Below are 24,849 nucleotides of genomic sequence, written 5' to 3' on the forward strand. Positions count from 1 at the left end.
AACTGTGTGCATGGAGAGGGTGGAGGGGGGTATAAGGTTAGCCAAGGGCGCCAAATACTCTTGCACTGACCCTTATTTATTTATTTATTTATTTATTTATTAACTTTTATTTACCGACATTCGTGAAGCACATCATGCCGGTTTACAATGAACTCAGGCGGGAAATACAATAAAACAATATAACATTAATAACAATAATACAATGAACCAAAGGAGCAATAAAATAAGGGAGGATAGGGGAAGGAGAGGTGGAGGAGGATAGGCAGGGGAGGCGGGACAAGGGGAGGGAGGGAGGGTAGGGGGGTAGGAGGGGTGTGGGAGGGAGGGGATGAGGAGGGGAAGGGGAAAAAGGCAGACAGATAGATGAAGTAAAAAACAAAATAAAATAAAATAGAATAGAGGAACTATGTTGACCCTTGGTTCCAGGGAAGGACTTGAAGACCCGGAGATGGAGAGTGACAATTTTTTAAGTTTAGGTCGCTGGAAGAAACTGGGCTTTTTTGTTGGGCCCGAGACATAGACCGTCTCGGGCCCAACAAATCGGAGAAAATTATTTTTCACTCAACGCACAATAAAGCTCTGGAATTTGTTGCCAGAGGAGGTGGTTAGTGCAGTTAGTGTAGCTGTGTTCAAAAAAGGTTTGGATAAGTTCTTGGAGGAGTCCATTAACTGCTATTAATCAATTATACTTAGGGAATAGCCACTGCTATTAATTGCATCAGTAGCATGGGTTCTTCTTAGTGTTTGGGTAATTGCCAGGTTCTTGTGGCCTTGGCCTCTGTTGGAAGCAGGATGCTGGGCTTGATGGACCCTTGGTCTAACTCAGCATGGCGATTTCTTATGTTCTTATGAAAAAGGGGCGCAGGGCAGCAAAAATGCTAGCACCGGCCCTGAGCACAGCAGGGCCAGCTGAAGAGAGGACTCGGGGAAGGAGCTTACAAGAAACAGGGCGGTTAAATTAAACAGTGTAGCCTTTTAATTCTAATGTAATACAAAAATATAAGAAAACAGACTGACAAATGAAATCCCAAGAGGAAACAGAGCACAGAAACCTATATGGAGACACTCTGGACACTATTCCAGGGCTATACCGCAGCTTTTCTAAATGTTGCAAACTTCCCAAATCCCCCCCCCTATAAACTGGATGTTACTGCATATGAACTTTTCAGGCCTCCGCAAGTCGACCTGCACGAAACATCTCGTTGGCCTCTTTGCTGTCAAAAAGTTTTCCGGAGACCTGTTCGCAGGGAGCGAGTGGAAGGGTTAAGGCCGAGAGAGGAGGAGACGGGAGCTCCGGGTGCTATTGGCTTCCTCTCCCTTACTAGTTTTTCCAGGTACCAATCGGGGCCCCGCCTCGCTCTCCCCGCCCCCTCCTCTCCTCTCCCGCATGAATCACGGAGAGCGAGTGGCGTGGGGCCCCGCCCTCCACTCCCCGATCGGGGCATGGGGGAGGGATTTCCTGCCCCGCGGAGGGAGCTGCGGCGGCTGCGGCTTTGCAAACTTCAGCCTCCCTCTGGCGGGGGAGCAGGCGGCGCAGTCGCGGTCCCACGAGCGGGGACGCTCTTGCTTGGATCCGATCGGGGCTCACCCGCCCCCTCCTCCCCAGTCCCGCTCGTATTGTCGAGGTGAGTCCGGTGGGAGGGGAGGCGATCGGGTACAATTCAGAGGCTTCGACTGAACTTTTTTTTTCTGTCTCGGACTCTGCACCGAAAGAGTTTTGTATTTCTTGGAAGCCAGAAGTATTGCATGGATCTGTTTACTTCTTTCTCCTCTTGGCGGGGTGGATCCCTGCTCTTTTGTGTTTGCCTTGCAAGGCTTCTTCCCTTCTGCAGCCAAGGAATGATGCAAATCTCTTCTGAAGCCTCTGACCTTTCAGCCCCTCTATTTGTTGTTCCGTTTTGGCTCTCTTTCTCCTCCTGGTCTCCAGCTTCTCTGTGTTTCTGTAGCTCTTAGAGGGATTTTTTTTCTGCCTGTTGAACGGATGCTTTGAATGCCAAACATTTCTCCATGAGGATTTCTATGTTCCAAAACCGAGATCAGCAAATTCGGAGAAGTGAGTCGTTTAAATCCGTTTCGTTGGTATAAACAACAACATCACAAAATTGACACTTGGTAGGAAAACTGGGAAAGCAAAGTATTTCCTCCCGCCCCCCCCCCCCCCCCCCCCCCCCCCCCCCCGATTCCCTCCCTGGACATCTGATCCCCCTCTTCCCCTCCTCCCTACAGCCTTTGTATCTTCAGAGGCAGAGCCTGTTTTGAAAAGTAAAAGGAAACCTTTGAGAAATACCCTCACTCGGCATCTCCTAGCCTGATCTGAGAGGAGGACCTGCCAATCTGTTTCCCAGACACTAATTCATTTATTGTAGGTGCTGTTGGGAGGGAGTGATTTTAGAGCCCGGGAGATCCCTGCTGTGACCGGTTACTTTATGTCCGGGTGCCTTACTATACCCTGCTGTGTCACGGCCTTGCTGTTTAACCGCTGCGAAATCAATTACACAATCTTTGAACTACTAAAGTCTCTCTCCCCTGTGTCTGTTAAATGCCTTGGTCTGAAGGATCAAGAGGCCAGAAGGGCTAGCAGGTGCAGTGCCACTTCACAGTACGAGGTCTGGGATTGTAGAGTAGAAATTAGATTGTGTCCTACTCCGTACTGCCAGGGAGAGAGAGTCCAAATCGTGAAACATGGCAAAATCCCAAATGTTTCATGGCAGGTAAAAGCAAACCCAAGAAAATACACTGACATACTGGGGATACGAGCTGTGCATATATTGGCAAGTATTTTGAAAAGCTTCTCTCTGACGTTAACCCCCCATCCATCACCCTGTGATGCCAGCACTGAGTTCCATAGTAATCCTAGTGCTATTTCCCTCCCCGCTCCAAACCACCACTAGCATGGACTGTGGTCCTAGGACTTAGGTCCTACAGTTGTTTTGTTTGTGGGGGGGTTCTCCTGTATGTTTTCCTTCTCAAATATTTTACTTAATCTCAAGGGGAAATAAACATGTGCTGCAGAGCTCTGGGGAGACTGGACCCTGAACTGCAAAGAGCTGTGTGTGTGTGCTGCATTTCAATTGGGAGGAACTATACAGCCTAAGAGAAGCTCTTGGCTAGTTTATGTGCAGAGGGTAAGACCCCCTTCATAGTCGGCATAGCGATGTGCTCTCCATATTTGTTTCGCTTTTGTAGACACAGTAGTCAGAGAAGAGTACTGTGAATAGCACCAGACCCGCTTTATTCCAAATATTAATTCAGTGGCACACCAAAAAAAAAAAATAATAAAATATATATATATATATATATATATATGCCTAGAAGTAAATCTGCCTGGGACAGAGCTGAACATCCTCCGCGCCCAGGGCTGGTGCAAGCATATTTGGCATCCTATGCGAACCTTTGATCATTTTTTGTCCCCCCCACCTCCTCCCAAATTAATTGCTGGCGACAGTGGCTCTAGCACAGTACTCCCTTCTGTGATGGTATTGACGGAGCCGGCGCGTCCTATTAGGCGAACTAGGCGGTTGCTTCGGGTGCCGACCATTAGGGGGCACCGAAGAGCAGCCATGGGGGGCTGCGAGCGGAGCCTATCCCGCTGGCGGCAAAGAAGAGTAGAGATTCGGCAGGCCGCCAGCTGTGCCCGTCCTGTTCGCAGCCCAGAGAAGCACACACTCGGCGAGCGCATATGAGGAGAGAAGGGGGGGGGGGGGGGTTTGAGTGCGACCAGGAGGGGGATGGCATGGAAGGTTTGCCTAGGGTGCCTAATAACCTTGCACCAGGCGTGAGTATTGGCTGTGGTGCAGTACCTCTAGACTTCACGCTGGCAGGATTTTGCTGCCCCCCCCCCCCCCAAAAAAATCTTGTAGCTCTAGGCAACTGCCTGTTTTGCCTAATGGAAGCACTGGCCCTGTCTGCCCTTCCCTCCAGGCCAAGTCAGCCTGAATATCTGTTCTACTAGCCAGGATCGGAGCTTTCCGGATGTGTGGCTACTAGTGTGGCTTAGAAATTTTGCAGACCAGTTGCTAGGGGAAGGGGGTGAGGTGTTTGGCCTAGCAGTTCTCTTGCTGTGAGGCACCTGTGCCCTACTCCAGCTTTTTTGCAGAGCCGGTGGTACGTCTTCAGGAGCAACCAGTTGGTGCAAGGCACAGCTGGGGCCCTCTGGGCACAGGAGAAAAACTTTTGCTTTCCTTCTGGCACTGCAGGAGATGAGTATGCGGAGGCACATGCCTGGAAGACAGCAGCACGTCCCTTTTTATTTTGTTTCAAAGGTAGCGGGGACAAAAGTGCTGGATGACATATTTGGACAGGGTTGGTAACAAAAATCCCTCTTCTGGGATCAGTGTCTCCAAACGGGTTGGTTTTGACAGGAATGAACCTCACTGCTAAGCCAGGGGATGCTGGATATGCCCTCAGATTTACTGCTAGGGCTCTTCTCGGTGCTTGAGATGCCACCTCCTGCAGCCCAAAGGGTGTAATATGTACAGGAAATGCATGCACAGGTACATTACTGCCTCATTAAACATCAGATGTTGCACATGTGAACAGAGACGGGATAATACACTTTCTTTTGGGAGCTTGTGTAAGTTGGCTATTCTGCGACTTTGGACCATGCTGTGTATATTACAAATTTCTGTTTTCCTGGATTGCTCCAGCACACACTTCACTGCCTCAGGCCCATTCCTCCTGGGGGCTGTAAACTGTGCAGCTGTTTATAAAAGAGAACAGAAAACCAGAAGCTCTTTTAACCTGCTAATTTTAACCCACCAAGAATGCGGGATTGTGCGGGTTAGAAATTTGTTAGAATAAATAAATACAGGTGCAGGTTTCCACAGCACGTGCACTCACAAGGATAAAAGAGGGGCTCCCTTGGGTGTGTTTAGTTTGGGGAGTAAAGCCGCACACCGGCATTTGGCTTCTGGATTCAAGCAAGCTGTTTTGCGCCTCCTGACTGCCCGCACAGATAGCGGGGCCCACTTTTCAGCAGGACGACTATGTGGCCGCCGCTTTCTCAGCGGGAACCGACGCGGACGGTCTCCGTTTCCGAAACCGGCGGCAACGCATGCGGGCTGAAAGTGCTCCGGAGCATCGCGAGCAGCACGGGCCATGACGAACTGCTCCCCTTTGCTCTCACATTGGGTTCATGTGTTTTTTTCGTTGGAATCCTCTGGCGTGTCCACGATCTCCGCGTCGAACGGTGACATCTCCAGCTTGTGATTTAGAGCCGAGGGCTCTGGGTTTCGCGTTTTTCCTTCAGGCCCTTCCTATGTGAGGCCTGTGAGCAGGGCCTGACTCATGATTATGCCTCCCGTCTCCGGGGCTGGATACATTGATGGGGGAGAAATCCAGTAGCTTTGGAAATGTAACCCAGCTCTTGATGTGTGCTTGCAGGTACTGGGATCCTCCAATGTACTGAGTGACTCCTTTCCATCCTCTGCCCGTCATCCCCGCGTGCCTTCCCCCCGCCCCCCTCCGTCATGATTTGGCTCGTGGGATTCTGAGCCGCTGGAACTGGATGGCAAGGACCTTTTTTTGGGGGGGAAGACCAACGAACGCTTGCATCGGATACAACTTTTCTAACCCTAAGGTGAAGATGGAGGGAAGATGGAAGCTCGTCTGGGGACAGGTTTGCTAATCCAATCCGAGAGAGACCACAGAAAGACGGGCAAGTCAACATGGGAAATTGGCGGATTTCTTCGCATCCCAAGCAAGCAGCATACAAATTCCTGGAAAGAATGAGCTTATTTTAACGCTAACTGTTTTCTTTCTTTTCTTTTTTTTTTGAAAGGAGGGGACCAGTTTGAGCTTAACTTTGTTCCTCTCCTTGGCACTTGACTCTGAAACCTCTGTAAGTTAAAGCCCTCAAGCACTTAGCTCTTTTTTCACCTTAATTTATTAAATATTATTTAACAGAAATCTTTATGAGTAAATAGACAAGTGTAATATTTTAAAGTCTAACTTTATTTTTGTAAGCAGACTCTTAGGGATTGTCGTCTGCTACTGTGTTTTTCCTCCACCGTCCAGAGGTGTTTTTTTTTTTTCCTCTGGAGCTGTTCAGACAGATTATGGTCTTGTAAGAGTCCCAGCGAGTCGGTTATCCCTTTTCCGACCTAAGGCATTGGGACATATCCTCGCACGATGGGGCGGGAGCAAGAGCTGATCCGGGCTGTCAAGAACAGGGATCTACCCACTGTCCAGAAACTGGTGGCCAAGATTAAAGCATCCAAAAACAGTGAGTATATCTTGGATATTAACAATTAATTGGAAGGTGCTTGGTGTTAAGGTGCTGGTGGGTATCTGTCAAAATGCTGGCAATCCTGGTGTGCAGTTGTAGGAGTCTTGCTATGCAAATCCTGGGGCTTCCACATACTGTACTGGTAAATTCCTAGCACTTCCTGCCAGTGGGGCTGGAAAGCAGGGACTCTCAGTGCTGGTAATACAGTACAGGGGTATGGGAGTGTGGCAGTACTCTGGGTGGGAATAGGGACTGTGGCTCTAGTGCACCGGTGTGGGTCTGCTAACTTGCAGGCGGAGCGCACTGTTAACCCGCAATTGGACGCGCATTTTCGACGCGCTAGCTTTACCCCTTAATCAGGGTAATAGCACGTCGAAAGCACGCGTCCAATTGCGGGTTAACAATGCGCTCCGCCTGCAAGTTAGCAGACCCACACCGGTGCACTAGAGCCTTTGGGTAGGCGCTAATTTCTTAAAGTAAAATGTGCGGCTTGGCTGCACATTTACTTACTGTATCGCGCGGGAGTACCTAATAGGGCCATCAACATGCGTTTGCATGTTGATGGCCCTATTAGGTTTGGGGGGGTTGGACGCGCGTTTTCGACGCGCTATTAATAATAAAGCTAGTGCGTCGAAAACATGCGTCCATCCTATTAGGTATTCACATGCAATACAGTAAGTAAAATGTGCAGCCAAGCCACACATTTTACTTTAAGAAATTAGCGCCTACCCAAAGGTAGGCGTTAATTTCTGCCGGTGCCAGGGAAGTGCACAGAAAAGCAGTAAAAACTGCTTTTCTGTGCACCCTCCGACTTAATATCATGGCGATATTAAGTTGGAGGCCCCGAAAGTTAAAAAAAACAAAAGTAAAAAATTTTAAATGGGCCCGCGGCTTGAAAACCGGATGCTCAATTTTGACGGCGTCCAGTCAAACCTGCTGACAGCCGCCACTCCTGTCCAAAAAGAAGCGCTAGGGACGCGCTAGTGTCCCTAGCGCCTCTTTTTGCTGTGGACCCTAATTTAAATAAATTAATTTACTGTATCGTGCGCACAGGAGAGTGTCCTGTGCGTGCGCCGGGAGAGCAATTTTACTGTATCGGCCTGTTGCTGAACCAGGAAGCAGTGGGTCTAACGCGTGGCTCTTGCAGGTCAGGGTGGGCTAAGAAACTCTGATGCTAGTGTGCTGGCCTATGGATACCGCTGCAGATAGAAGTTGGAGGTGCAGACTGGAGAGCAGGCAAGTCTGTAGGGGGTTCACATGAGAACCTTTTTTTCTTGGCTGCTGTCTGTGAGGCCGGAGTAACAGCAGGTTTCCCCCCCCCCCCCCCCCGAGTGTAAGAGGAAAACTGAGCGAAGAGGGAGAAGCTGTGTCTGAGCTCCACGCCTCTGGCAAAGGACCGGGACAGGGCCATTAGTCACTGTCGGTTTGGCAATATGCACACAGAGACAGATGGCCACCCCGGCACCTTCCAAAGGCTCAGAAGTTGAGCTCCATGACCTGGGAGGGAGGAGTGTTTCTCAATGCTCTCAGATGCTGAATCCACACCAGGGTTGGATTTGGCGCCAAAGGTTGATGTTGTTGTGCTATCATATTCATGTCTAGAAATCTCGCCCAGGATGCTCGGTGAGCTGTGTAGCTCTGGTGGTGCATTTCCCACGTGAGGGGTAGAAGGGCCTGAGGTGTCACCACCATTAATCATCAGGTGCTAGGCAGTCTCCCCTCCTCTTCCACCATAGAGAGCAATACTTAACAGGCTTTCTTTTTTATTAATTGGATATGGTGTCTAGCATCTTATTTCAGTCTGTCTTTTCCTCTGTCTCTGTAAATTCTTTTATTTGATCCTGAAAAAATTGAATTCCATGCAGGCTCTAACAGCTTTTTTTTTTTTTTTTTTAGTTCAACATGAGAATTATCCATAAGTGTTGCTTTACAGAAGCTTTCCTGACCATATGTCCTTTTCTTTAAATGTGGCCAAGGGACCTCGGTGGTCTTAATCTATGTGAATGTCTCTGGATAATTCTTTCTGGGGTCAGGCTTTTCACAGGATCTGTTGCTCAAAACTTGTTTTGGTTTTATGAGACTGGGAGAGGTGGGTTTTTAATTTTTTTTTAATTTTTTTTTTTTTTGGTACTTGAAGATCCTGCCTGGAATTTCATGTGTACTGATTTATGCACTGTGATAGTATCAGACCGAGTTCTTAAGATCTGAAATTCCAGGTCATTTAAAACTATAAATGACTTTCAGCCATTTAATTTTGGCTGTTGATTGCCACAGGCTAGATACAAAAAGCAAAAACCCCTGTGCAGTTTGGCTGGATAGTTTCAGGTAAACATTCTTCTTGCTCCCTAAAGAAAGAGTTACAAATAATAACAGTTTACGTTTGAAACCTAAGCAGGTTCCCTGCAATGCCTCAGAGCCTCTGGGAGCAGCCATGTTGGCAGCTTACTTTGCACATGTTGGATTTGATTGGTTCATACTGACTATGATGTCACAAGTGCTCCACATACAGTACTTGAACCAGTTAGAGAGTCTGTTCCATACAAGCCAATGTGTGACTCTCTCTTGCCCATGCAGCTACTGCTCAGGTGTTCAAAGGAATTGTAGAAGAGAGAATTTTAATAATTTCCAAAATAACAAGGAATATGTTACATTTGTAGTTAATAAGGGTGAGTATTGCTACTTGTCAAGCATACTGAGCACAACTCAAAACATCACAACTCTCCTTAAGGCAAAAATCAGTCAATAAATACTGTGGTGATATCCCTGCAATTCATTGTCTGTATAGCACAGAACTTGTCACCAGCAAAAGCTAAGATGGACAGATGGACAGTTGTAAGCTGTGGTGAACAGTCTAATGACTGGAATTTGTGGGTTATAAGCCTAACAAAATTAATGATCATTATTAAAAATCTTAATAAACTGTAGCATAGTTTAATACGTATTGACTGGAAATACCCAAGTTAAGTTCCGTGTGTGTATAAATAGTATTTTTCAAGTGGGTGTGTGTTGGGTTGAGGAAGCAGTGTTTAGAACGGGTGTAGAGAGAGGTTTGTTTTTTTTTAATTTATTGCTTGGAAAGCCCAGATGGGTGTGAGCTGATGTAGCTACTGTAAAAAGCTGAGACAAGGACCATGCCCGTGGGCTAGTTCCAGATGCCCCCTCCCACAGCCAACCCTGGCCTCTGCCCACAGTTAACTTTGGGCTTGTACTCGAGGCACCCCCACTCAGTCTTACATTTTTAGAAAAGGGCCATCTGATTCCAGCTAGCCTAAATGATTGCCTTCCAGGCAGGCCCAGAGAGCTGTTGGTCTCTCTTGAGATGCTGAGGCTTCAGCAGCAGTTGATGGTTCTGTCTTTCTGCTTCTCCTGGGTCCTTCCTCTTCTCTTGTCTGAATGCTGCCAAGTTTAATTAATTGAAATTGTGAGCTGACCCATCCCAGTGCTGTCCTCTCTTCCCCAGTGATCATCAGCTCTTGACTGGATATGTGTTTGTTTGTTTTTTTTCAATATGGCAGCTGGTGGGATGTGGTCTGGGTTTTTAGCATCCGGTAAAGAAATTTAGAAATTGAAATCTCTGGGGTACAGGGCAAAGCTTTGAAAGCTGATGGATGCCTCTTCCAGCTCCAGGAGGTTTTCTCCTCACTGGTCTGTCTGTAGCTCCTATAAGGCTCTGCTTAGCTGCTCAGTACTCCTCGTTAACTTTCTCTGGCGTTGCTGCCTTTTTATCTAACCTCGCAGTGCGCATACATACACTCACACACACTCACACACACTCCAGTCATCTCCCTGACCAGTCTCTCTTTCTCACACACACACACTCTCCAGTCATCTCTCTGACAAGTCTCTCTTTCTCACACACACACACACACTCTCCAGTCATCTCTCTGACCAGTCTCTCTTTCTCACACACACACACACACACACACACTCTCCAGTCATCTCTCTGACCAGTCTCTCTTTCTCACACACACACACACACTCTCCAGTCATCTCTCTGACCAGTCTCTCTTTCACACACACACACACTCTCTTCAGTCATCTCTCTGACCAGTCTCTCTTTCACACACACACACACACACACACACACACACACACACTCTTCAGTCATCTCTCTGACCAGTCTCTCTTTCTCACACACACACACACACACTCTCCAGTCATCTCTCTGACCAGTCTCTCTTTCACACACACACACACACACACACACACACACACACACACACACACACACACTCTTCAGTCATCTCTCTGACCAGTCTCTCTTTCTCACACACAAACACTCACTCCAGTCATCTCCCTGACTGGCCTAGGTATGGTATAGCTTCCCTCCTCCTGTCTCACCAGCATAACCTTGAAGTGATAGCCTGGAACATTTCAGAGCAATCTGATAACACTGGTAAGAATCGGATGCAGAGCAGTCGTCCCACTGAGCAAGGGCCGCTGTCTTTATAGTGTCCCCCATCGTCCCTGAGCGGAGGAGGCGCGCATCTCTGCCTTAACCTGCCACTCCTTGGGATCTGTCGGGTACTTGCAACCCGCACTGGCTACTGTCGGAGGCAGCATGCCGGGCTTGATAGACCTAGGACTTATCCAACATGGCATTTCTTACACTCTTAGTATTTATCCAATGGGGCTATTTTAATGTTATGCCTGAGTGGAAGAATAGAGTTGATATGCTTAACTAGTGATGCTGTGGACATCCCTGGGAGTTGGGAATGGATAACTAATACCTGTAGCATACATTCTTTCTTTCTCTGTCTCTACATCCCTTCTCCCCTTCCCACTGCTTTCTGTATGGTTAGAACAGGGATTCTCAACCTTTTTTCTGTTGGGACACACCTGACATGGTTCTCACGTGTGTGGCACCCTGAACACTTGACCATCATGGACCATCAGTTTGCATCCACAGGAACCCTCCTGACCCACAATAATGAATGTAAAACAGAATTATGACATTCCCCGTACAAGTCACCCTACAAAAAAAAAATATTCTGGTTCTAGTATCATCTCAGTATCAGCAAAACAAACTCCTTCTTCTACCAGGCTCAGTAGCCCTACTTATGAAAAGACAGCAGTTTATCACCAGTGCATGTCCTCTTGAGAAAACACAACAAATAAGACTGATACAAATGTTTACAAGCTAGTAAAATACCTCATCTCAGTCACCCACACAAAACCAACCTAACATACTCCCAGGATCTGCAGTAATACACATAAACTAATCCGCACACAGTTACACCTGTATTATGGAATGCGCTCAAACAGTAACAAACCTACCAATGAAAAGGCAACACTACACATATTAAATCGGGCCCTAAACACCAATACACCTCCTATTAGGAAATCAGAACTAGCTAAGCAGCTATAGATCCCCACACAGAAATAATTGTAAAACTATACTAATAATCAGAATAAATGTTTCAAAACAGCTATGAACAAAATAACATCCAATAATTAAAAACTCATAAAAATTATTAAAAAGTCTTAAACATCAATAAAATATTTCAAAACAGCAGACATCACATAATATTCAATAATTAAAATGGCAGTCAATCAAGAAAAATAAATTTTAAAAGCCACCTTTACTTACCCCCTCCAGCAGCTCTCCTACTCCTCTTCCATGCAGGCCAGTAGCACCCACCAGAAGCAGCAGTAGTGGCTGAAGCTCTGTACTCATAGTCCTCTTCCTTAAGGCCCACGACCAGTTTCTCTCTCACACACACACTCATACCAGTCACATCCCCATGACCAGTTTCAATCTCTCACACACCAATCATCTCCCGACCAGTCTTTCTCTTACCCACATACACCAGTCACCTTCCTGAACAGTCTCTCTCTCTCATGCATACACACACAGGCTTCCCACTCCCATGTTCTATCTTACATATACTGGCTTCTCACTCCCATGCTGTGTCACACGCACCCAGGTTTCTCACTCCCATGCTCGCTCTCTCCACATGCAGAGGCTTCTCATTTCCATAATCACATTCTCTCTCTCTCTCACACACACACTCACACCATTCTCTCTCTCTCACACACACCAGTCCCCTCACCAACCAGTCTCTCTCTCATGCATACACACACAGGCTTCCCACTCCCATGTGCTCTTTCACACACCCCCCACACACACCAGGATTCTTACTTCCATGCTCTCTTACATACACAGGTTTCTCATTTCCATGCTTTCTCTCTCTCTCACACACACACATACCAGGATTCTTACTTCCATTCTCTTTCTCTCTCTTTCTCTCACACACACACTCTCTAGTCATCTCCTTGACCAGTCTCTCTCTCTCACTCTCTGTCACTCACACACACACTCCCACTCCAGTCATCTCCCTGACCAGTCTCTCTCTCTTTCTCTCACACACACACACTCCAGTCATCTCCCTGACCAGTCTCTCTCTCTCTCACACACCCAGTCATCTCCCTGACCAGTCTCTCTCTTTCTCACACACTCACACTCTAGTCATCTCCCTGACCAGTCTCTCTCTCTCTTTCTTTCACACACACACACACTCACACTCCAGTCATCTCTCTGACCAGTCTCTCTCTCTCTCACACACCCAGTCATCTCCCTGACCAGTCTCTCTCTTTCTCACACACTCACACTCTAGTCATCTCCCTGACCAGTCTCTCTCTCTCTTTCTCTCACACACACACACACTCCAGTCATCTCCCTGACCAGTCTCTCTCTCTCACACACACACTCGCACTCCAGTCACCTCCCTGACCAGTCTCTCTCTCTTTCTCACACACACACACACACACACACACACACTCGCACTCCAGTCACCTCCCTGACCAGTCTCTCTCTCTCTCACACACACATACACACACACACACACACACTCGCACTCCAGTCACCTCCCTGACCAGTCTCTCTCTCTTTCTCACACACACATACACGCACACACACACACACTCGCACTCCAGTCATCTCCCTGACCAGTCTCTCTCTCTTTCTCACACACACACACACTCGCACTCCAGTCATCTCCCTGACCAGTCTCTCTCTTTCTCACACACACACACACTCGCACTCTAGTCATCTCCCTGACCAGTCTCTTTCTCTCTATCACATACCCACGCACACTTCAGTCATCTCTCTAACCAGTCACTTTCATTGTCTGTCACATATACACACGTCACCTCTCTGACCAGTTTCTCTCAATCACAAACATGCTCTCTCGCATATTTACATACATGCTGTCAATCACACACACATTCTCTCACTTATACACAAGCTGGCTGACCTCTCTCTCTCTCACACACTGCAGTCATCTCCCTGACCAGTCACTTTCATTGTCTGTCACATATACACATGTCACCTCTCTGACCAGTTTCTCTCTATCACATACATGCTCTCTCACACACACATTCTTTCAGTTATACACTGGCTGGCTGGCTGCCTCTCTATCTCTCACTTCTTGACAGCCCCCCCAAGAGTACAAATGGTAGCTGTAGTAGCCCCTTCCTCCAGCCCCTGCAGGCCAAGAAAGAAGAATCCCATCGGCTGCCGAGACTAATGCTGCTGTCTCCTTTGCTGATCGCTGGCTGCTTTGGATTTTGCTCCGGGCCCACGCTACTGCTCGGGGCCGATGTTGCCGCCTTTACTTTTCCATGCAGCATGGCTCTTCCTTCTTCCCGCGCACCCCCATTGCACATCACTTCCTGTTCTGGGCCACGAGGGCAGGTGCAGGAAGAAGAAAAGGCCCAGCCGCAGTTGCCAGCCGCCACTAACAACTTCTGCCGTTCCCATCCAGGCTTGAACGTGCTGATAGCCCGGGCGGCAATGGTAGGCAGTGGAAGATCGTCTTGTCTCTCCCTCGGTGAAGGAAGAGGCGGGAAGAGCAGTGGGAGACTGGTAGCATGACACACTTGCTGGTGCTTGACAACACACTGGTATGTCGCGACATACCAGTTGAGAATTACTGGGTTAGAATATTCATTCCGTTGGATACAATGCAACTTTACCTGGGCTTCTAACTGCCCAAATCTTTATGATGATTACCTTTATGGCAAAACCTTGTCTCCTTTTGGGCTCCTAAGGGGAGGTGCCGTCACCTTAGGAGCAAGCAGTAAACTCTAAGGAGGTGAGAGCTGGAACGATAGGGAGAAGGTTTGCCTAAGGCTGTATATTACTCTGGTGGGGGGACTGTTTTTCTCTGATCCTGGTGAACTAAAACCTTCATTTACTGGGTTTTTCCCTGCCTCACATCTGGTGGCATGAGATGCACAAATGCACATTGTCTGAATACGTCGACATCAAAGTGGCCTCATAGGGTGGCAGCACATTACCAAGTACCAGCACGACAAACCCACCCACGCAATGTTAATGGTTCCAGTGACACAGGACCTCATCGCCACACCTGCTGTTCGGCCTTAAAAGTCACCGATATGTCAGAATGGCTGGTTGATGGACACCACGTTCTCAGCAGGGCTATAGTGATTTTCATTCCCCTGTGCTGGCCGTGTAGGGGGAGGGGAGACCTGTGCACACCTGGGTACTCTGTCAATGCCAAAAGGGGTCAAAATGAAAGTCAAAATAGGCGCCTATGTGATTAACGAAAGCAAGAAGATCAGCCCGATGGCTGGAAGGGTGCAGAGCCTGGCACAGGAAACCTGGTTCCCTGGCACAGAATTATTCAGAACTCAGCAGGCGCTGTGTTGGGTGCACTTCCCCCTAGGACCTGGGGAGTGTTTTTTTTTTTGTAATGAATTAAAGGGTTTCCCCTTTTCATGGACTTTGGGAAGCTTTTGTTGGCAACAAAAATCCTGAAAAAGAAATAAAGGCCTAACTATTTCTACGCTGATTCTGCATAATAGGTCTACTTTTCGAACGGGGACAATTTGCGTCCACTGTATGTGCGATAATCCTGTCACACTTAGATTTTTGTAATTATTTATTATTATAAGTATTACTTATTTAGATTCAGCTCATGGCTTCTTCATCGGTAGCTCCAGGTGACTTGCTTTCAGGTACCTTAGGTGTTATTCTTGGGGCTGTCAAAAAAAAAAAAAAAAAAAAGAAAGTAAAACTGCTGAGGAAAAACGCCAAGTAATACAAATTTCAGCAGCATGGCTGCTTACAGGGTGTGTATGTGCAAGGGCCAGCTGCACTAGCATCCAGTTTGGGCCTGGATTTGGTTTAAAAAAACTTCAGCAATTAGCTCTTAAACCTAATAGGGCTGGTGGGGTGAGGGGTGGTGCTAGAGCGCCCAGTGTATTTGACAGAAATGCTGATGAAATACCCTCCCAGACCACTCCTTAGGCATCTGAGTGTGTGGGATTGTCGTATGTGGCATCGTTCAAACCTCCTAAGTTAGTTCTGACACGTGAGCGAGTTTTTTCGGGCAAGGCCCCACAGCTGGAGAAGGTGGATCAGCTTGGCATAGGAACTGCTGGGGTTGAGGTGTGACCCATACACCTGGCTATTTTCAAATGTTAACTGCGCTGGGCAGTAAGAATAGAGGCCTGTTGACAGGTTTTGCAACGTGCCGTGATAGGGTGCTGTCATAGTCGTGTGTTTTTTTTGGGCAAGCGCCCTTGTGGTATTTTGTCTTGATGTTCCCGTTTGGCGAACATTTTACCTTTTGTATGCAGTTTGATAATTTTCATCTGGGTTTTGTGGATTCTATGTTTTAAGATTATTTAATGTGGAGGTTTTTGTTGTGAGCAAGTTCCGTTTTGGAAAAAAACGAATAAGAAAACTGAGCACATGAATATTTTGGGAAATTTCTTAAGATACCAGTGCCCTCACTTTGTATGATGGTCCCTTAAGATGTTTTTGGCTGTAAGAAAGTAACAATGCCAGTTTCTGTAAGCTTCTATTAAGAGTTTGTTTATATGCGTTTGTTAGTGTTTTGTACTTTCCCCATGCTACATAATACTCATGTTGTACACACTTTGTGTACACAAGGTCAATGGTACCGTGACTCATTCTGTTGTGCAGCAAGGTTGCCCTTGCACGCAAGTTTCCCTGTGGGTGGTGTCTGGGCGGGTGGGGGTGGGGGATGTTTTGCCAGCGTGTGTCTGAAGTGCATGGTGTGTTGTTTTTTTTTAATGCCGCCGTAGTCATATAATTTGTCTTGGCACTGAGCTGTCAGATATACCCGCCTTCCTCCTATGAAAACACTGTCTGATGTTAATAGCAGACAGGGGAGGTACAGAAAGGGGAGATGGGATGGGACATTGAAAGGAAGGGGACAAGAGTTCCATGTCTAATCCTGAAGACTTTTTTTTTTTTTTTTTTTTAATCCTTTCTTTGATTAGTCCAACTAGGATTGAATCATAAGCTCCACCAGCCCTCAGTAGTTATATTGTTATGACATCAGAAGCCTCCTCACATTTTTTACTTCGGTATGGCTGATAGAACCAAAATGTATATATATACCTTGTTACCGTGATACAAAATGATTGTAATTGTGTTTTCTATTATTTATTTATTTTTTTTAGAGCACTGTTTTTATCATGTTTTCCCAGCCCTGCAGATCACTATTGAATTTGTCACTCACTTGGCGCTTAGCGCTGCCTCAGGCCCAAGAGGGCCTGTTGCTGGCAGCCCAGATCCCGTCCTGAATGGAACCCCTGCCGGGTTTTGTGGAGGAGCTGGAGCCACGACCCGGGGTAGTCACCTATCCACTAGCCTGCATTGAGGAGGAGAGGCTGGCGAGGGAGGAGGCAACCAGGAAGTGGAGGGAGAGGATAGGAAAAAGCTGGAGGGAGGAAAGAGAATAGAAAAGCAAAAAAAAAAAAAAAAGAGAAAACTAAGCAAAAAGACATAAATAAAAAAAAAAAATAGACAAAGTGGTAAAGAATAAAAAAAAAGAAATAATGGGGAATAAGTTATTTTTTTTTTTCCTGATTTCTACAAATTTTAGCTGGCCTCTGTTTTCTTACTGTAGGTGGAATATAAATATTTTAGATAGATAAATGTTTCCGGCCCTGGTGATATGGTACTTCTGGGAGTAATAGAGCTATCATTGCACTCCAGTGGTGATTCAAGCTGTAATCTGGTGGCTTATGGCCCACTTTGATGTGGGACTGTACATACCTTGTCATGCCTCCTTGTGGTTTAAAACAAAAAAAAAAGAAAAAAAAAGTCTGTGGCAGGTAGACACCTATGCCTGCCACCCCACTGGTGACGGGCCCTGCCATGGATTCTCAGGGGCACTCAAACCCTGGTGAGAGGAGGGGGGAGCCATCTGCGGACCAAGTGTCCCAAGATTTCATTGGATTTGCAAACTGAATTCCTCCTCCATCCCTCGGCAGGGAGCCTGCACCGCCACGGGCTATGTTTTGCCTTCAGTGCCATTCGTTTGACAGCGCTCATTGGCACTATGGCCCTTAACGTTTCTAAAGAACACAATAAAAAGATAAAGGATCTTCTCCCGAAAACTCAGAAAGTGGTTTGGAGGGTTAGGAAGAGGAGAAAGGGGATGTGTGTGTGTGTGCATGGGGAGAGCTTTTATTTCAGTGCAGACTGTGAAGCAGGACTCCAGTTTGGATGTCACCTCAGAAGAGACTGTAGCACAGGGTTTCCAGCTGCCATACTGGTTCTGGAGTTAACAGGCTGTGAAACCTTCTATTGGACCATCCTAAAACTCTTCCATGGAGCTTTTGGGATCTCGTAGGTTCAGAGCACTCAACTTTTCTCATTGTCCCGGCCTGCTGTCATTGGTGGCCTGGCTAGGATCTCAGTAGCTCCGGTAAGGGGACAGGACACTGCAGGCCGCCAAGTCTGTTTGTGCTGGACTGGTTCTTCCCTGGCAGGCTGGGTATCTGTCGTTTATTTTTTAGCTCTGAGAAATGAGATTCTTTGCCTTTAGTGGAGGAGAATTGGGTTAATCATTCATCCAGCACAAGCAGACCTGGATTTATCTGCTGCCTCGTGTCAGGGTGCACGTCCTCAACCACAAGGCTGCCAGCTCTCCTTCCTTTAGACTGAAACAAACAAAAAAAAAAAGTACAATTTTCACACTGCATCGTTCAAAGGAAGACTCTGGTCTGGTGCGATCCAGGGCGAAAGTTAATGCGTGGCCCTCGTCGTCCTTGGAAATCGGCCCTCGACGGAGCTCTCTAATGTTGGCAGTTCTGCAGCTGTTCCAGGGGCAGAGTTTGCTATTGCTTTTGAGGAGCTGTGTCTGCAGGAAGGCAGGGCCTGCTGGCCTGGTGCTGGCTGCCAGGGGCCTCACTTCGCATTCTGCCTTGCCAGATGGGGCTCGCTAGGAGCGTGCCTGTCACTTTTTTGTAACCTTGGTTGAATCTCATGCGGGCGCCGCACAGGTTAACCAGGAAGCTGAAGGTTTCACCTATTTTCTCTCCTCTCCAACTGGGCCGGGGACTTGCTGTACCTGTGTGGAGTCTGTTGCAAAATGCCTTACTTAGGTTACTCGTGTATAAATACAATCATGAATAGCCATTGATTTGTATTATCGCAGGCTTTTTTTTTGTGCTAATGAAGCCATTTTGTGCAGGTAAGATCCGGCATTCTATATCTGTGGTAGAGGCGAGATTATGTGAGGTAAATGGTTTAGATTTGCTTTATGTGATGCGTGTTTTTTTTTTGAACCCCTCCACCTAGTAAGTTAAGATTAGCAAGGGATATTGTTGTTGTTTTTTTTTTTTTTTTTTAATAAAATGTGAAAAAAAAACCCTACACAAATAAAACAGAATTGGCCTTAAAATGGAGTGTGACCTCCTATGTGACCTCCTCTCTCCATTAGATGAAAGTGTTTTTCGGCTGGTAAGAATCACTCCGTGAAATTGCCTGCTCTTAAACAATGCCAGGCCCTACAACGGTCGTTCTTTCGACACCTGCCGTTTGTTGTGTACCGTGAAGATGTCTTGCTAGGGTCAGGAGGTGGTTTTCTCCCTTACCAAAGTCTGCAGCTGTTGTGAAGATTGATTAGCTCATGGCCGTGCAGAAAGGGCAGAGCTGAGCTGGCAAATAGCAGACCTGGCCAGACAGCATCCGCATGCTGGCAGCTCAGAGCTTTTAATTTCTCTGAGGTGTTGCTTTCTTTTTTTTTTTTTTTCATTACTATATTCGGACTGGTAAGAAAGCAAGAACATGTTTTGGATGCGTGCCACGCACACAGGTAGAGGGGCAGAGTCTCTCTGCGTTGAACCAGGAAATTAACTAATATAACAACAGAACCAGTCTTCGGATTCTGGTCACGTAGTAATGACAGAGCACCAATCCGTGGACTTCCTCCTGTAATAAACGGAGACCCGTTCTCAAGATCCTCCAGCCTCCCTCTCTCCGTCCTATAATAATAACGGAGCCAGTCCGCAGACTCCTTCGAGGAGTAAGGAACGAGACCGTGGTCCTCACGCCACCCCCTCCATCGTGTAAAAGGGAGTCCATTCTCGGAGCTTCTCCCCCCGTCTCTCACCCTTGAGAAACAATAGAGAACAAGTCTCCCCACCCCACCCAAGTGGTTAAAAGCAGTGGTGATTTTCTGCATAAAGAAAGTTGCCAGCGGCAGCCTTCGGCGTCCACGGTTTCCCAGTGGGGTAAACGAAGCAAGCTCAAAAAAAAGGTTCCGGGTCTGTGACCTTGGCAGGAAATTGCCACTGCAGCCCCCCCCCCCCCCCCCCCCCCCGGCCGCAGCCGGTCCAAGGTGTGGATGCTGGGCCCTGGAATCCAACTCTGGCCTCCTCCACGTGGGCACACGTGGCACTGCGTGTGGAGGCATCGGGCAAACCCGCATTTCCCCAGCCGTAAGCCGTGGCTCACACGCAGGACTCCTGGAGCGTTATTCCCACCTGCTCCTCTTTCAGGGACGTCGGGTTACACAGTTTGCCGAGGTACCCGGTTTTGAAGAGGGGGAGGGGGAGGGGAGAAACCGAAGTCGAGGCCTGACGTTTTTTGTTGCCTCTCATGCTGGTTTCAAATGGGAGAAAGATGCCTACAGAGACCACAGTGCCATGGGAGGAGATTTCTAAACCCAGGGATGGGTGAAAGTCTGGCCACCCTTTTGCTTATGCCAGCCCAGCTATTAAGTCAGGCTACAAGTGGCACATCAGGGTGGGAAACGTGAAGCAAGAATCTGTTACGCGCCCAGTCATTTTTTTTTTTTTTTCCTTAAAATGGATTAGCGTTTGCTGAAAAGCGAATGGGAAAATAACTTAGCACAACAGACATGAACGGAGAGTTGGTGTCTCCTCCTGAATTTTCATCCGTTCTCATCTGGGCACTTCCTCTGGTTGAGGGGTGCTCTGACCTGGCGTGAAGCTGTCCAGCTTGTGACCCCTGTGAGGGGGCACTCGAGATTCACTGGGGGGGAGGGGGGGGTGCTGAAGGTCATAGAAGCGGAAGAGTTTGCCGACATTCCCTCAAATCAGAAGCTGCTCTGAAGCTGGGGAGACCGCGTGGCTGGCGACTGCCACAGTCTGCACCCGCGGAAACGGGGCGCGGGACTTTAGCAGTGATGGGGGGTATGTATGTATGTATTTAGAAAGTGTATGGAATGTAGTCATAGAAAGGGATGGGGGTTCAAATGGGGAAGGGAAGCAGAGGTGACTGTAGCACAGACCAAGGAAACATTTGCTGTAATGGTTGCAAAGCTGAGAAATGCATTTCGCCCTCCGTCTGCCTCTACCACTCTGAGGAGACGGAAGAGAGTGAGGAACGAAGGTGCAGTAGATAGAGAGCGGCTAAAACGTTAACCCAAGGCACTCATTCTGCCCTGTGCGGGAGAAAAAAAAATCACGGCCTGCGCCAAACCTAGACCACAAAATACGGGGCCCACCAGCAAACTTCCCGAGGTTCTGAGGAGAGCTCTGGGCCTCCTGGTTTCCTATTCATGTGTGAATAAACACAAACATCTCCCCCCCCCCAAGTGCCACACACACCAAAGCTAAGCTATTTATACAGCTAGGTATCAGCAGCATGAATCAAACAGAACCGGAGCAGGAAGAGAGGCCCTCTCTTACCCATCCGCTATGAACCTGTCCTGTCGTCATCCCTATCACCACCGCTCACACCAGTGGGTTCCGGCCTCTTGGTAAGCTCAGGGCTCAGCTGGGAGGAAGGGCAGAGCTGGGTTTTAAAAAGCTCTTGAGAAGTGTAGAGAGCTTTTTGGCTCACCCGAGGTTAGCCCTCATGCTCTGCTTTGCCAACGCCGATTATCGTAGATGTACAGGATTTAAAAAAAAAAATTTTTTTTTAATGTTTTGGGGTTTGTTTTATTTTTTTTTATATTTTTAAGCTGGAGATATACTGTAGATAAGTTACCTTTTGGAATACAAATCATAAAAAGATTACAATAAACCAAAGTACTACATAGTTTCAAGAGCATAATGATTTCCCTCTCAGCTAATTTTGAACAAGAAAACCAAGCATGACAAACCTTCCTAAACATATACACAAGACATCCACGCACAGCACACACATTCAACCCCAGTCATGTTTGTTGTTTTAATATTTATTGAAAAATTTTGCTTGCAGCATCAGGTGCGATTTTTCTTTAGTGCAAGATGCCATCGCAACAGTAGATAAATGTAAAAAGCATTAAAGAATCCACTGATGGGTACCTGATAGAAACATAGCAACATAGAAAGTGATGGCAGGAAAGGACCAAACGGTCCATCCAGTCTGCCCAGCAAGCTTATGGTAATATAGAAAAAAGCCTTAACAGGCAATACGATTTCACAATCAAATTACAAGAAAGACGTATTTGCCAAAAAAATAGTAGTGCACTTTTTAAATACTTAAAAATTTTTTTTGTGAAAATGTTTCAAAAAAATTGTTAAAAATTTGGACCAATGATTAAAAGAATACCCTTTGATTTATCGATTGAGCATAACGTAAGGCTCTAAAAGATATCAAAGTGAGGGGTTTGTATGAAGGTCCCTTAAGATTATTCATTTTTTTGGCAAATACATCTTTTTGTAATCAGTAAGCTTATGGTAGCATCTGCTGCGCCATAGAGGTCACCCCCATACTTAGTTTCTCAAACCATCAGAGTCAGGACCCTTGTTGGTTGCTGTTTGAGTTCAGTTCCCTGTTACCTCTTGCCTTGAAGCAGAGAACAATGTTGGAGTAGCATCAACAGTACGAAGGCTTATTGGTTAAGGGGAGTAACCATCACACTAGCAAGTTACCCCCATGCGCGCTTTGCTTCCTTTCCATCCTCTAGCCTTTAGGGATCCACAGGGTTTATCCCATGCCTCTCTGAAATCTTTCACCATTTTTGTCTTCACCATCTCCTCCGGAAGGGCATTCCAGGCATCCGCCACCCTCTCCGTGAAGAAATATTTCCTGACGTTGGTTTTGAGTCGCTCTCCCTGGAGTTTCATTACATGACGCCTAGTTCTACTGATTTCTTTCCAAATCTTGACTGGGAAGATGCCTCCAGGGCCAGTCCTCTAGCGGTGGAGATCACGGTTATCCTCCAGGACGTGGTTCCTGCAAGCCTGCTCTTGCTCTGCAGCGACACCTGCTGGGTAAGGAAAAGCATATTCGGTAAGGTCCTGGATAAGGGAGCTGCAGTCCCTGTGTCCCCCTGGATTAGAGGATTGCCGTTGCAGTGATTTTGCTAGGGAGGGCAGAAACCAGGCACCGGAGGACGTGAGGAAGACCTGTGTGGTCATACAGGACACCTAAGCACTAGGAGCTGCCAGCGTCTCCTCCGGATGTGGCCTTCTGGGCTACAGAAGAAACTCTGTCCCTCTCAGGGCAAAGGAGGTTTGCCCGCAAGTGTCTTCCCCTGTGTCTGAAGTGCTGCTCCTGCCGACAAGAGGCCGGTGTTCGGGGCCCCGTTGCTTTCCAAGTGCTGCTTCCTGTCACCGACACCGCTCTCTCCTGGCAGTCCGTGGTTTGAACCGCCTAGGACAGAGAGAGAGAGAGAGATGCCAGCGACAGGGAAGTACGTTTGGAAGTGCCAGGCCCCTAGCCCAGTTCTGCTGTCCTGTCAGCAGGGCTGGGCTGAGGCAGGAATGAAAGTTTTAAGAGCGAGTGGGGAGAAGGGATGGAAGGCGAGGGTTAGGAATGGGGGGGATAGAAGTAGAGGTGAAGCCAGGATGGGAAGGCATGGGGGAGGGGGAAGGAGGAGAGATGAAAAGTGGGGGCGATCGGGGATGGATGTTAAGAGCGAGGAGGGGAGGATGGGAAGGTAAGAGCGAGGCTACAGGCTGGTATGTTTTTTCCTCAGGGGTGCCAGTGTCTGTTTGGTGCAGGGTACCAGTTAGCCTAGGGTCAGCCCTGACGATAGGTGATAAAAGTTGAGATGCAAGATCTCTTCATTTCCAAATTTTTTTAGATCTTCATTTCCATTTTTCTTACTCGCTCAAGGCGGGGGCACAAAGAATTGCTCTCGTTTAAAACGTAAGGAGCTCTCCGGTGCTCGGGGTGCATCCAGCGCGGCTCGGTGACGCGGTCTGTGGTAGTTCCCGCATTGAGGAACCACTGCCCCCTCTCTTGCAGAGAAAGGGAAGGGCGTGAAAGGGGCCGGGAATCGTAACGCGGGGCAGCTTGCTGTGCTGCTCTGGGGATTCTGGGCCATTTCGTCCCGCTCCTGCCACTGTTGGAGCCCTTGGTGTTTCCGGGATTGCGTCCTGCCTCCTGCCCTGCTGTTAGTGCTTCAGCCATACCTTTGCCCTCCTTGACCCTGATTCTCTGTGGGTCCTGGACCTTTCCTCTCTTTTGCTGTATTATGAATTTTTATCTCGGCTGATTGCTTGTTAATGGGGGAGGCTATGACAGCATTAAACCTCTCTCTTTTTGTTGTGTGTGCGGGTTTTTTTTTTGTTTGTTTGTTTAACTCCTTATTTTAAATAAAAAGTTCCTGGCAGAAGGCCATCTGTCTGTCCTCTGCGGCAGGCATGCAGTGCCGCATGGTGTGGGGAGACGGGCCTCTCGTTACTGCTGAGGTCACTTTGCATTCGGGGGAAGGAGGAGGTGTATGTAAGAGATGAGGGGGGCAGGCAGCAGAGGCCAGCCATGAGATAAATCATCCCAGGATGTGTGGAAATGTAAGCATCCTCATGCCACATCGAGAGGGAGATGGATAGGTGAAAGGCGATTTCATTTTGTACATAATCGGTTCCTTTACCTTCTTGCATCTCTCTCTCTCTCTCTTCTGTACCGTGGGTGGCACAGGAGGCCGGTGGCACTCCCTCAGAGGCAGCGCCAAACTCCTGCCGAGTCCTGTAGGCGATCCAGCACATCTTACCTGCCTTGGGGGAGCCCTGCAGTGTCCGGGGGGGGGGGGGGGGGGGGGGGGGGGGGGGGGTTGGCAAAGGTTTGAGGAATAAGACGTGAGTGGAGCCTCCTGGCATTCTGGCGCCTCAGTTTGTACAATGCCATTCTGTGTTTTGGAAGCCGAGTGCTACAGTCTGGCGGTCACGCGATGCTTTCACTTCAAGGCTTGTGCTGTGTGCTCACTGGGGCTGCGGGCCCCGTGAGCACACAGGTACTCTGCAGCAGCAGGCCCTCCCCTCACCAGGTGTGCTCCGCTGAAGGCCGTGGCAGTTTTAGAGTGGGGGACACAGAACAAATATTGACGTAGGCCTTGAAGCCAGAAGGGACGGGATTGCTTCACTCTAGCTACAGATAAGGACCTGGGCCCAGGCAAAAGTGCCAGCTCCGGGTGTGAGAAGGGGCACCGTAACTG

The 24,849-nt window shown here is 47.9% G+C and overlaps 1 protein-coding gene across 2 annotated transcripts in view; it reads left to right on the forward strand.

The window, feature by feature from the left end:
• The first annotated feature begins 1,409 nt into the window (after window positions 1-1,409).
• The window catches only part of CASKIN2 (CASK interacting protein 2), a 126,961-nt gene continuing 103,521 nt past the window's right edge, over window positions 1,410-24,849 (forward strand). The window contains exons 1-2 of one of the 2 annotated variants that reach the window (XM_029600522.1): window positions 1,410-1,625; window positions 5,383-6,223. In XM_029600522.1, the coding sequence (XP_029456382.1) occupies window positions 6,130-6,223 (94 nt within the window). In that variant the 5' untranslated portion in view covers window positions 1,410-1,625; window positions 5,383-6,129. The remainder of the gene's footprint in view (window positions 1,626-5,382; window positions 6,224-24,849) is intronic. The other variant, XM_029600521.1, reaches the window with a different exon arrangement.

The sequence above is a fragment of the Rhinatrema bivittatum genome, chromosome 4 (genome assembly GCF_901001135.1).
Source record: "Rhinatrema bivittatum chromosome 4, aRhiBiv1.1, whole genome shotgun sequence".
In the NCBI taxonomy this organism is placed as follows: Eukaryota; Metazoa; Chordata; class Amphibia; order Gymnophiona; family Rhinatrematidae; genus Rhinatrema; species Rhinatrema bivittatum.